Consider the following 12,187-nt stretch of genomic DNA (forward strand, 5'->3'; position numbering starts at 1 on the left):
TGGAGGAAGGTCCAGATCTGAGGACCCAGCTCCTCCCAGGCCTTGGCTAAGATCTGCAGACGCTCCAGCTCCTCAAACGTACCGTTGGCCTGGAGACAGGAGCCACCACTCTAACATCAGTACACACAAACGTGCACGTGCGCCCACACACTCGCACGCTCAAACGCTCACACGTGCAGATGCGCACGACCACACATGCCTGCACACGTCCTCACACTTATACACACACACACACACACACACATACCCTCTGACATACACATGCAGTACTTGGAGGCATACATATGTACTTGTGTGTTTTTGTTTTTGTTTTATTTTATATTTGCGTAGTAGTTAAGTGTGTCATATCTGTTGTGTCAGATAGCATTGCAGAGTTAACAATAACTAGAAAGCTGATTTCTTCGTTTGGGTTTGTGCCTTTGTTTGAACCTATTTTTGTGGATAAACATCGGTTCATCTTTACCCACAAGGAGATTAGCGGTCAGATCATTGGATTTCATTTGTGTATGTAACAGACAAATGTTTTTGAAGAGAAAGGGATTGAGACTGAGAAAGAGCGACTGAGACAGAGAGACAGAGAGACAGAGACAGATAGAAATACAGACAAAGACAAAGAGACAAAGAGAAAGACAAACAGAGGGAAAGACAGGAAGAGAGAGGGGCCGAGACAGAGAGAGAAAGACAGAGACCGAGAGAGAGACAGAGACAGAGAGGAAGACAGAGAGAGACAGACAGAGACAGAGAGACAGAGACAGAGACAGAGACAGAGACAGAGACCGAGACCGAGACCGAGACCGAGACAGAGACAGAGACCGAGACAGAGTCAGACGGTCAGGGGTCAAGCAGCTCTGGTGTGAGTGCGGTGGTGGGGGTGGGGGTCAGACCGGAGGGGGTCTCCCAGTCGTCTTACACTCTTTAATATCTTGCGGGTGGCCGGGGAGTCGGGGGTGTACAGGACCTTTCCCATCACCAGGGGCTTCACTGAATTCCACACTATCTTGGTGATCGGGTTGGACTCCAGTGTCTGCATCAGGTCGTTGCAGAAGGGAGCTGTGGGGGAGGGGAGGGTATCATCATCTGAACACAACCACCTCTGACCCATCCCATCCACAAAAACACTCACGTACTAGAGCGTCAAGAGACCTGTCGCCAATAAGACAAGGGCAAATATTTACCATAACCGGTCCAGTCGTTTTGCATGCAACCTGTATTTATCTTCCTGGAGACATAAGTGCACCGCAGACTGTGCCACGAATAAACAGAAAGACGACCTCTTCCTCACACGCAAACCTCCTTAAGCAATGTGACCTCGGCAACCTGTATGCACTGCGCTAGTTTGAAAAAATAGTTTTTTACATTGTGTGTGTGTTTATATATATGGGGTGTTTTTTATGCGTTAATGTCGATTGTGTGTTGTTGTCGTCCTGTTAAAGGCTAAAAGCTAATGTGTCCCGCTATGTATCTTAGAAGCTTTTGAGGCATCTGTTAGAGCTCATTGATCTAGATTAATGAGGACCAAAGTCAGCACATGACAGGTGAATAATAAACAGGAAATGAAGTAAACCACATGCAGCAGTTTGTGGTTTGAAAAGCGTGTAAGCGTTCGTTTCACTCCATCTTAAAGACCCCGACAGGATGAGGTTTTCAATCAGTGACGTCAAGAGCGTTTCTATTGCTGTACCTTTGTCGTATTCATCTGTCATTTTATTGGCCGAGTACTTTTCCCATGGCCATGTAATTCAAAGGCATTACACAGGCTGAAAAAGTGTTAAAGGAGACATATTATGGCGTTTTCACAACAAGTAAACATAGTATTTGAGTTCCAGAAAACATGTTTTTGAAGCTGTTTGCTGGATATGGCTTTTAGGAAAAATAAACTTGCCTACCGCTTTTCCCCTCTGTTTCAGTCCCTTCAGAATGCGCTGTTTCTGGGGTCTGTAGCCTTAATGCAAATGAGCTGCTGCTCATTGACCAATGAGCTGTCAGACTGAACCACGGTATAGAGGAGAAGGGATTGTTGCCGTTTACGGACTCCTGGAGTTCTATATTTATGTAATATAATATAATATAATAATATATGTGTATTTATAAAATAAGATAACTAATATCACTGCCAAAAGCTATGTGCGCCTCGGATGATATTATGAATCATAAAGACTGCGTTTGACTTATCTGGTACTTCCACAACAAGTAAAGACTCGTAGTGGGGGATATCTCGGCCATGGTTGAGAAGAATTGGGGAAAGGAACGTTGGCCTTGACTCTCTGAAGTCCATGAACCGCGACATGGAGGAGAAAGGGATTGTACTCCGGTTGCCGAGGTGCCAGACTATCGCCGAGCTACCCGCGCCGGAGCTGCCGGACTGCCGGACTGCCGTCGAAGCTTCGGTGGCAGTCCGGCAGCTCCGGCATTCCGGCAGAGAAAGGGATTGTACTCCCGGAGCTGACCTGCCGCCGAGTTCCCCCCGCCAGAGCTGCTCGTCCGCTGGTCCACAAAACTGACTCGCTTGTTTGGTAACTGTAGGCGGGGTACTTTCAGAAATGCAAAGCTCACTCAAAAAATCATGTACAGACTTCTTTCAAATTTTGTGGGAGCACCAGAGACCCAAAAAAACACCCCAAATCCCAGGAAAAGTGTTGCTTTCATAATATGTCCCCTTTAAAAGCATTACTTACAGCTTACTTTGCGATTGACTAGTGGTGGGGGGAGTGTCGTTCAATCTCATTTCACCATTGTGCCTGTAAAGCTCTTTGTTATTGTGAATCTTAGGACCTCAACCTAACCTGACTTACCCTTACCTAACCTCAACCAACCCAACCCAACCCAGTCGGAGCCTGGGTTGGGTTGAGCCTGGGTTGGGTTGAGCCTGGGTTGGGTTGAGCCTGATGGAGGAGCCAGCCCCGTACTCACTGGTGGTGGCGTCGTAGTGGTAGTCGCGGCTCTTGCTGCCGTTGACCCCCAGGAACACCTTGTAGTTGTTGTCCTCGTACCAGTTGAAGGAGAGCACGCGGGAGCCCCCCCCCTCCGGGTAGCCGCACACCAGGGAGGACAGCAGGGAGGTCAGCTCGCTGAAGGAGGCCGGCCCCCCGGAGCGCACCAGGGGCTGCAGGGCCTTCAGGAGGTCCTGGGAGCTGCTCCTCTCCATCAGCTGGAGCGGCGAAGAGGGGAGAGGGAGGGTGGGAGGGGGTTCTGAGATCGCTGTGCGGCAAAATACCTAACCCATGCAATGACCATAGAACACGGGGACGCATTCTGTCACACGCACGCACAGACGGACGGACGGACGGACGGACGGACAGACAGACAGACAGACAGACAGACAGACAGACAGACGGACATACAGACACACAGACACACAGACACACACACGCTAAACTGAAGGACGGGTTTCAAATTTTGATCATGTTTCATTATGAATAATAATGCAATATTTATGTTTTGTTATATTTTAAAGTACAATCCTAACGATAACATGATATGTATAGATATAAATAGTGTAATAATGTATATTCCTTGTGGATCAAACCGGTCCCCCTAAAGGCCGCTAAGGGGCCCCTCGGCCCTTCCTCAGTCAGCGGTGCTTATGTAACGCCGAGCCGGTCACGTCATGTGAAGTTCCAACACACAAGAGCCCCCGCACCGCCAACAATACGGCCAGGGAGAGGGGCCAGCGCGGCGAGCGTCGGCGGGCCCCCCGTCCCCCCCCCCCGTCCCCCAGCCGTGACGAGGACAGAGCCGGGGCGGAGCGCGCCGCTGCATCCTCCCATTGAGAGGGGGGGAAAGTGACTTCCTGTGCATTCCTCTCCACGTCCTCGGTAGGAGCCGACACGCACACACAGCACAGGAGGCTGGCTGCACTGGTGTGCACTGCACTGTACTGCACGGGCCTTTGTTTAACAATTATAATGACGCAAAAACACAATAAACACACTCCACACCACCCACAACATAGACGTCCAGAGATGGACCAAGAGGGAGTGGAGTTGGATATTTTCCTTACCACCCACTCTTCCGCTTTTGACCACAAAGGGTTGAAAACATCAGTTCATAGGCCCATGTAGAAGGGTAGGTTCTGGTTGGTGCATACACATGCAAATATACAATGCCATTCACGATTTACAATGATGCACACACCCGCACTGAATGCACTGGAGGTGGTTAGTGAGCCCCCCCCCCCCCCCCCCCTTCACTGTAAAGCGCTTTGGAGACTTGAAAAGCGCTATATAAATGTAATGATTATTATTATCATCGTTAGAATGGGGACTGTCAACTGAGATCAGGATGACCCCATCTTTAATAAAGTCTGACGTCACCACGGGTCACACGGCATTCCCGACAAGGTGCCTCCTTCCCTAGGTAGTGGTACGTGTGCATTCCCACGGCGTACCACTAACAAAACACACACCCTTTCTGACATGTTTTCCCTCAATCCCCTCTCATTCTTGATTGTTAGAGGGACCCCCCCTCTACACACACACACACACACACACACACACACACACACACACACACACACACACACACACACACACACACACACACACACACACACACACACACACACACGTAACTTAAAGGGAAGCAAGTTTGGTAAGGAGAGCACTTGGCTAGTCTCTCTGTCCTCAGAGCAAGAGGCAAGTCCCACCTAGAGGAAGTGTCACCTCCAAGGAATGTCTCTCTCCCCCCCCTCTCTCTCTCTCTCTCTCTCTCTCTCTCTCTCTCTCTCTCTCTCTCTCTCTCTCTCTCTCTCTCTGACTCCTGGCCAACTCTCTGGAAGAATACACCGCTTGAAGGGATGTACAGTAAACGTGCCCAGACACACAATGGCCTTCTTTTGTCTGTGGTCGAGTGGGTGTGTGTGTGTGTGTGTGTGTGTGTGTGTGTGTGTGTGTGTGTGTGTGTGTGTGTGTGTGTGTGTGTGTGTGTGTGTGTGTGTGTGTGTGTGTGTGTGTGTGTGTGTGTGGTCTGTTGGATACACAGACCTCAAAAACGCACAAAGTAAATACACACACAGCTACTTACACACACACATACACACGCACACACTTAAACACACACACACACACACACACACACACACACACACACACACAAACCTACCTGCACAACCTTTATATACACATTACAGCACCCATCACTTACTTTCCTCCGAGAGTAAACAGGGACCTGCGGAAGAGACTAGCTTCCTGAAGACTAAAAATATACTGGGGCCACTTGTCTCTCCGGCACCCAGAGGAGGAGAGAAGAGAGAGGAGCCTGGAGAGGAGTGGGGAGAGGAGAGGAGGGCAGCGAAGAGTAGAGGAGAAGAGGAGAGTGGAGGGGAGAGGAGTTAGGAGAGGAGGGAGAGGAGAGGAGATGAGATAGGAGAGCGGAGGGGAGAAGAAATTAAAGGAGAAGAGAGGAGAAGGGAGTGGTAGGAAAAGGAGAGGAGAGGAGAGGAGAGGAGAGGAGAGGAGAGGAGAGAGGAGAGGAGAAGACAGAGGAGAGTGGTCGAGAGAGGAGAGGACATAGGAGAGAAGAAGAGATGAGGGGAAGAAACGAGAGGAGGGGAAGGAAGGGGAGACAGGACAGGTTGGGAGAAGTGATGAGAGAAGAGAGAAAAGGAGAGATAAATGGAGCCGAGACAGGACAATAGGGTGGAGGAGAAAATAAAGGATAAAAAGAGCAGTAGATTGATTGGAGCACTTTAGAGTACTTACCTCTTGTATTTTCTCAGACACAGTGCTAAGGACTCGACCCCAGAAGTGCAGGTCAATCCCCTGGGCATTGCGATCCATTACCCGAGGCATCTGTGGGGTAAAAACCGAGCCACATACTCAGGGAAATGGACTTTAAAAAGGAATACAATATCAACATCTTTAACGTGAAATTGTTCATCCTGTTGATTTAGCAATCTGAATCAATACAGGACACAAGTCATTATCGGCCATAACTGCCCAAACAGCAGAGCTAACAAGGGGCCTTGAGTGGATGTCTGAGTGGGACATCCACCCGGCAGTCCCTGCATACACCTCTGTTTGTGTCAGCTTGTATGCAAATGCATTATGAATGCCTGCAAAATAGAATATACATATAGTCTGCTCTACTGGACTGTAGGAGCCATTCATAACAGGCGCGATTCAAAGCAGATTGAAGGTATTAGTTCCTATAGCTGGATCCAATGGGTATCTTCCTGAACTATATTGCCATACAACACGTTTTTTAACGTGTTTTAGACAAACAAGTTCATGTCCATAACCAATAATGAAACCGAATCCTTTGTTTAACCGAGCATTGTTGACCCGAGCATAAAACAGGCTCCTGCGTTCCTCTTAAAGCCCTTCTGTTCTGTTTGCCAGGACAGAACGTGAACGGGTTCTGGCCTCCATCCCACCGCCAGCTTGTGCGTACCCTCAGGTGACCCACGTTCTACAGCAAATACCCGAGGCGTCTCGTGCCACAAACACAATGACCTCCGATCATTACGCACTGTCCTCTGACACTTGTCTTTCCGAGGCAAAAGGCAGGGGGTCGTTAAAGTCTGGGTTAGACCCCCCCCCCCCCCCGCTCAGAGCACCTCTGTGTCTCCGGGGTCACGGAAGCGCACGAGGGCCAAGACAAACAGCGGCGGAGAGATATCCTTCCTCTCGCATTCCTCCCCGCTCGCATTTCAATGAAACAAGGGAAAGGCCTAGGAGGTGTGCGTGTGCACGTGCGTGTGTCATGGAAATGGAGGGAGTGATGTCATGATGAGGTTGGGATTTTCATCCTAGCACTTAAACAGCGGGCCCCCGTAAAATAAACCACAAACTGACTCTGGTGAAGGAGTCTGGAAATACGACAATGAAACTAGGCCATGGCTGAAAGACATATCACGACATAACTTGATCATATTGAGCGATATCTGAAACTATTGATAATTTTAATGACCAAAAAAGACTAGGAATTTCTAGGAATATATACTCCAATGTCCATACAACAATGACTAACACTCAAATATTGTAAATAAATATGGAACCGTGTTTGCATATTTATTTACCGTGTTTATCGATATGCATTGAACATGTTTTATATTGATATTGACGATGCGATCACGATACGATAATATATTGTTTTATTGCCCAGGCCTAAATGAAACCCTCAAACCCTTTATCTGACACAGGTCAAAGTGTACCTTACACACAGGCATCAGGTACTGTATATTTAGATTTGAACAAAATATAAGAAAACAGTAGCCACCTTTGGGGATTTTTGTTATTTGACTATATAAGTAGTTATTAACGTGTATATGTGCTTATGGTTGGTATGTTTTCTTTTTACCCAAAACTTTATGAAAGACCCCTCTCTCCTTTGACATTCATAATGCCGTCCACCCCTATGTGCTTATGTAGGGGCAGATATAAGGGCAAACTTGGAGGACATTCACAACTACGTATGTATTAGCAGTTCAAGCGTAAGTATCGTATTGCATTTCTATTGGCCAGCTCTTCACAACACAACATCCTCTGGGCGGGGACTGCTTATAGCTAAGTCCATTAGATAAATAGGCCAAGATGGATAAGGGCTGTGAAAGTCCCCCCACTTAGGCCAATCCCCTGACCCCTTGTTTAAAGCCCAGTGCTGAAGCAGAGCATACACTGGTGAGCTCAGCATGTGGCATGGGAGATGATGAACCCACGAAGTGCTATGAATGGGTGGGGAAGATAGAGGCTGCATATGAAGATCATTCAAATGCATTGTACGAAGGCCTACAAAAAATATGTACACAAAATCTGACTGTTGATTGATCCACTCACTGAACACAATTACATACATACCAGGTTTTAAGAATAACGTTAAGCGGTGTTAAGCACAAAATATTAATTTGTCAATTAGCTTAAAAATAGCCTTAGCGGCTACTAGCCTTCATTAAATTACCTCTCACATGCTACATGTTGGCATCACACACGGTCTCTCTCTACTAGGAAACATTGACTAGCTAATGTAGTACGCACTCATTGAACTATGCTTACCAAAGCTATGTCCCACCTTGTCTTTAAGCAACACGACAGCAGCTTCCACAACAATGAATCATAGGCTCTTTGGATTGGCAAATGTGTATTCCATTCAACGTAAAGCGGTGTGAAACAATTTAGATTTTGGCTTTTGGTGAAATGATTTGGCCATGACAAGCTAACGTTGTCCTGGGCCATGATGTTTCCCAATCATAAATCTATGTTAGATAGGATTTGTATTGTTAATGTTACAATTGCCCCTTTTCACCATTGTACAACTATTTGACAACCATTTAGAATGAATCGTATATTTAATCGAATCATACATATTTAATTCTGTTCTGGATGATTGGATGGTTCCACATCACAGAAGCAGAGGGAGACACGATGAGACCTCCAGGCATGTTGTTTACAATTCAATGTGATGTTTGACTAGGGGAGACAAAGGATTTATAATATTAACAAGCTATTATAAGATTGAAATCAATTGAGAAAATCTCTGCAGGAAAAAGCCATCTCCTTCCTTGTTATTATTAGAACAACCACAGCATACACAGGCATATTTTAAAGCTTCTAAACATATTTCAGCAAGGATGTCAGGTAGTTTGTGTTTTCCCCAACTGAGGAAATACTTAATCAAAGTCCAGAAGATTACTTGGCAGTTTCTACACCTAAACCCTGATTGAGAATGCCAGCCTCTATGAAGGAACTTGGAAATGGTCCCATGCTCTCACAAACCCCTTCCCTCTAACAATGCCAACGACACCTGCCAAGTCATATGCATATATTATAGCAGCCCAACCAGTGCCTCTTCAATGGAAATCTGTTTAAACCCACCACTTCTGCACATACGACCAGGTGTGTCGTATGTGTAGTAAGACTATAGTATAAAATCCTTTTCACAAAATTCAGTTTTTTCTGAAGAGAAAGAAAGCAGACTGACCAATCGGAAGATCTTGAAGAAGTCCAGATTGGAATAGAGGATGTCCTCGATCTTCTGCAGCCTCTGCTGGGAGAGAGCGCACATGGCGTTGCGCACGGAGAACAGGCCCCGGCGGCTGTGGAAGAGGATGAAGCGTTCCAGCAGGACCTGGCTGCAGGCGATGTCCTTCAGCTGCAGGTCGGGGATGCCGAAGGCAAACTGGAGGAAGAACAGAAGGAGATTGAAGTCCGCCACAATCAATGTTCCTGTTTCATCGATGTTCTGGGCAACTCAACCGATAACTGATATGATGATGCTCATTTTGTGGATTCTCTGGACATATATATGCGTATTGTTGGCAACTATCGTTTTTACAAAACGTTTAGATTAGGATATTTTGGTGCACATGATTTCCCCACCAAGTCCCCACCGCTTTATCTAAAGGCCACTTGCTCTATCTCATTGCCATCTACAAGTTGATCTATTTTAAAATATGTGAATAGGGAACTATCGCACAATAAATATTACATCAATGGTCCAACTTTCTTACAGTTATTCTGCAGATTTGCCGACTTGCTTCAAACACACTTCTCTCATATATTCAGGAAAAATGCCGCATTTGATATTATTTAAGTCTATTTGGAGTACAAAGGTGCCATTGGGTGACAAAAAAAATTGGTTATTGATGTTAAAGTTAGGAAATCCCATATCTAATCATAAAAGGTACTGAGGTAACCACACAAATACAATAAACCCACATTTTCCAGTCGTATTTCTGCATTGATCAGCTCGTGAACCACAGAGTCTGAGAGGCTGGCGTCTCGCAACAGGAAGGCCGTGAAGTTCTCGTCGTCCTTCAGAATGTCGTCTAGCCTCAGTCCGCGACCTAGATCGATGGATAAAACGATCATTGACTAGCTGGTGTCCAGGAAACAGTTGACAGCCAGACTGATAAATTGCTGCAGGTTTCAGGGAAGAATGTCCAATGGAAAAATACAATGTTTGTTTCTTTATGTGTTACAAGGATGTTCATGTTCCTCTTAGTCATTCATTTGTTATTTGGTTGTTTTTAGAGCTTATGAGCTTATAGTAGTAAAATAAAAGAACGAGCAAAAATTAAGGTTTGACTTTTGCCTCTTTCAAGTCCTTTGACTAAATCGACCAGGATGTCCTACCGAGTTGCGAGTTTTAATCAGAGCTCAAACCTCACCAAACTGGTAGTCCTGTAGTAGTACCTGAGACCGAATGTGGGTTGTTGCGCAGAGCCTCCATGAAGTTAGAGAAGGAGGCCATTTCTCTCCAGATTTGCCCTAGCTGCTGGGTCTCCTCGTCGTTTAGCAGCAGCTCCTGGGCATCAGCATAGAATCGAGCAAATCTGCAACCAGAACCAAGCATACCGTTTTATCATGACTGCTCTTCCTATAGCACCACACAAATAATGTTGGGTAATTTACCTTAACCAGTGTTGTTTGATGTTTCCATTAAATAGTTGTGACCAAGCGGTATTAATGTAGCCTAGGTAAGTTACTGTACGGTTTTTAAACAAACACATTTTAAAATTTACCATACGCTATATTCAGTTTAATAATATATTGAATCCTCTCTAATTAAGTAAAGCCTTTGATACAGCAACTACCAAATACGTTTTTAGAGAACCCACATGCAGTTGTTGTAGTTGGAGACGATTCCAGGGGACTCTCCCCTGGTGGGATATCTGAAACAGGGGTTGTTGACGTTGCAGAAGATCCCTTGGATCCAGGGGAGAATCCCCGTCGAGGGCATGGCCTTGTTGGGGAAGTGACCTGAAGGGACACGCAGTGATGAATGACGGGGTTAGATGCCTAGAAAGAGGCTAATCAAAAGCAGCTAGCATCACATCTACTTTAGCAATATAATTTTGGCAATGAATGCTGCAAAAAAAAAAAAACTGTAAGCAGAACATATTACTTAAATGATCTGTAGATAGCTACCATCGTTAAAAAAAATAGTAAAGAAAGATATATGACTCCTTACACTCATGTTGCCTGTACAGTGGGTTGGCCTTACGCAGCCACACCAGACCGATAAACAACATCACAGGCCACAGAATCTCCACCAGGAAGCGGATCTAAACAGGTACAAAGTTATACACATGCTAGGAACCTACATGTGTCAAGTTCCAATAAATACCAAAAGATTAACTCATGGAAACCTTAAGGCCTATGTCTTTGTTTTTGTTTTTTTATATTTGTAGAAAGAAAGTTGTCAGGTAAGACAATGTATGGAAAAAGGAAATATCCTGAATTAATTCAATAATTAGGTTAATTCAATATATTTTCAGACTCATTCTATTCATATTCATCAACGGCATCAAGTACAAAATGTATCAAAGTCAGATATGCATATTCAGTATCTCAATCTTTTTGCATCTGTTTTAACTGCGTTCAGAAACTCAGGCGGTCAAAACAATTCAGAAACCACTGGAGCAGGTTAGGGTTGATGGGCTGCAGGCTACCTTCTGTCTCTTGCGTAGAGTCCAGTTTTTCCATAGCAACAGGCGGATTTGACTGCCTGTATTCATCTCTGGACAGCTCAACCCCTGGAAGGGGGGTCATCAGACTCTGATAAACCTGGACATGGAGGGTTTGTTTACATCTACAGTGATTCTAAATGATGATATAATGTGTGTGCGTGTGAGTGTAAATGTCATGCAACAAAAACATTGTGTCATGGCCTTAGTAGAATGTCAAGCATGCACATTAATCTGTTTATCTGCAACCGCACAAAGAATACTATACCCCCCCACACATACACATGCACACATACGTGTCATCATGTGTGTGGTAATGTGTCAAACTCAACTGGTTACTCAATTGCTAAATGTGAATACTATAAAGACATTGTGTCACAAAATTATGTGATTTATCTTAAAAATTATTTCTTCATAACCTTTAATGAGTCGTACAACATATTTGTGAGGAGTAGTCATTTTCCATCATTTAAAATTAAGTTGATCTGTAATGAAATATAAAGTACCTCTCTGACAATTAATGTGAATTCATGAATTAAAAAACAATCAATCCTGTCCCAACCATGTAAGTTTGAACATAATGAATGTCATTAGTCAATGTTCATAACAATCATAATCAAATAAACACACATACACATATTTGTCTCAACTCATAATTACTATCATTAGTATTATTGAGCCCACAACTGACAATTTCTGTCTCCAGCTAATTTGAAAGCTGTTCTCTTCACTCTGTACTCTCATGGCACTTAGCAAGCAATGAGGGCTTATAAAAAAGGTGTG

The 12,187-nt window shown here is 45.0% G+C and overlaps 1 protein-coding gene across 3 annotated transcripts in view; it reads right to left on the reverse strand.

Annotated features, from left to right (window-relative positions):
- Positions 1-12,187, reverse strand: part of LOC132462858 (retinal-specific phospholipid-transporting ATPase ABCA4-like) — a 53,015-nt gene that overhangs the window by 40,206 nt on the left and 622 nt on the right. For 2 of the 3 annotated variants that reach the window (XM_060058620.1, XM_060058623.1), the window contains exons 2-11: positions 11,390-11,504; positions 10,909-11,002; positions 10,556-10,697; positions 10,131-10,270; positions 9,654-9,781; positions 8,917-9,114; positions 5,700-5,789; positions 2,911-3,148; positions 911-1,050; positions 1-89 (exon numbers count right to left, since the gene is read on the reverse strand). The exon at positions 1-89 is cut by the window's left edge and continues 28 nt beyond it. In XM_060058620.1, coding sequence (XP_059914603.1) covers positions 1-89; positions 911-1,050; positions 2,911-3,148; positions 5,700-5,789; positions 8,917-9,114; positions 9,654-9,781; positions 10,131-10,270; positions 10,556-10,697; positions 10,909-11,002; positions 11,390-11,455 — 1,325 coding nt within the window. In that variant the 5' untranslated portion in view covers positions 11,456-11,504. The remainder of the gene's footprint in view (positions 90-910; positions 1,051-2,910; positions 3,149-5,699; positions 5,790-8,916; positions 9,115-9,653; positions 9,782-10,130; positions 10,271-10,555; positions 10,698-10,908; positions 11,003-11,389; positions 11,505-12,187) is intronic. The other variant, XM_060058622.1, reaches the window with a different exon arrangement.

Source organism: Gadus macrocephalus, chromosome 8, assembly GCF_031168955.1.
Source record: "Gadus macrocephalus chromosome 8, ASM3116895v1".
NCBI classification, from domain to species: domain Eukaryota; kingdom Metazoa; phylum Chordata; class Actinopteri; order Gadiformes; family Gadidae; genus Gadus; species Gadus macrocephalus.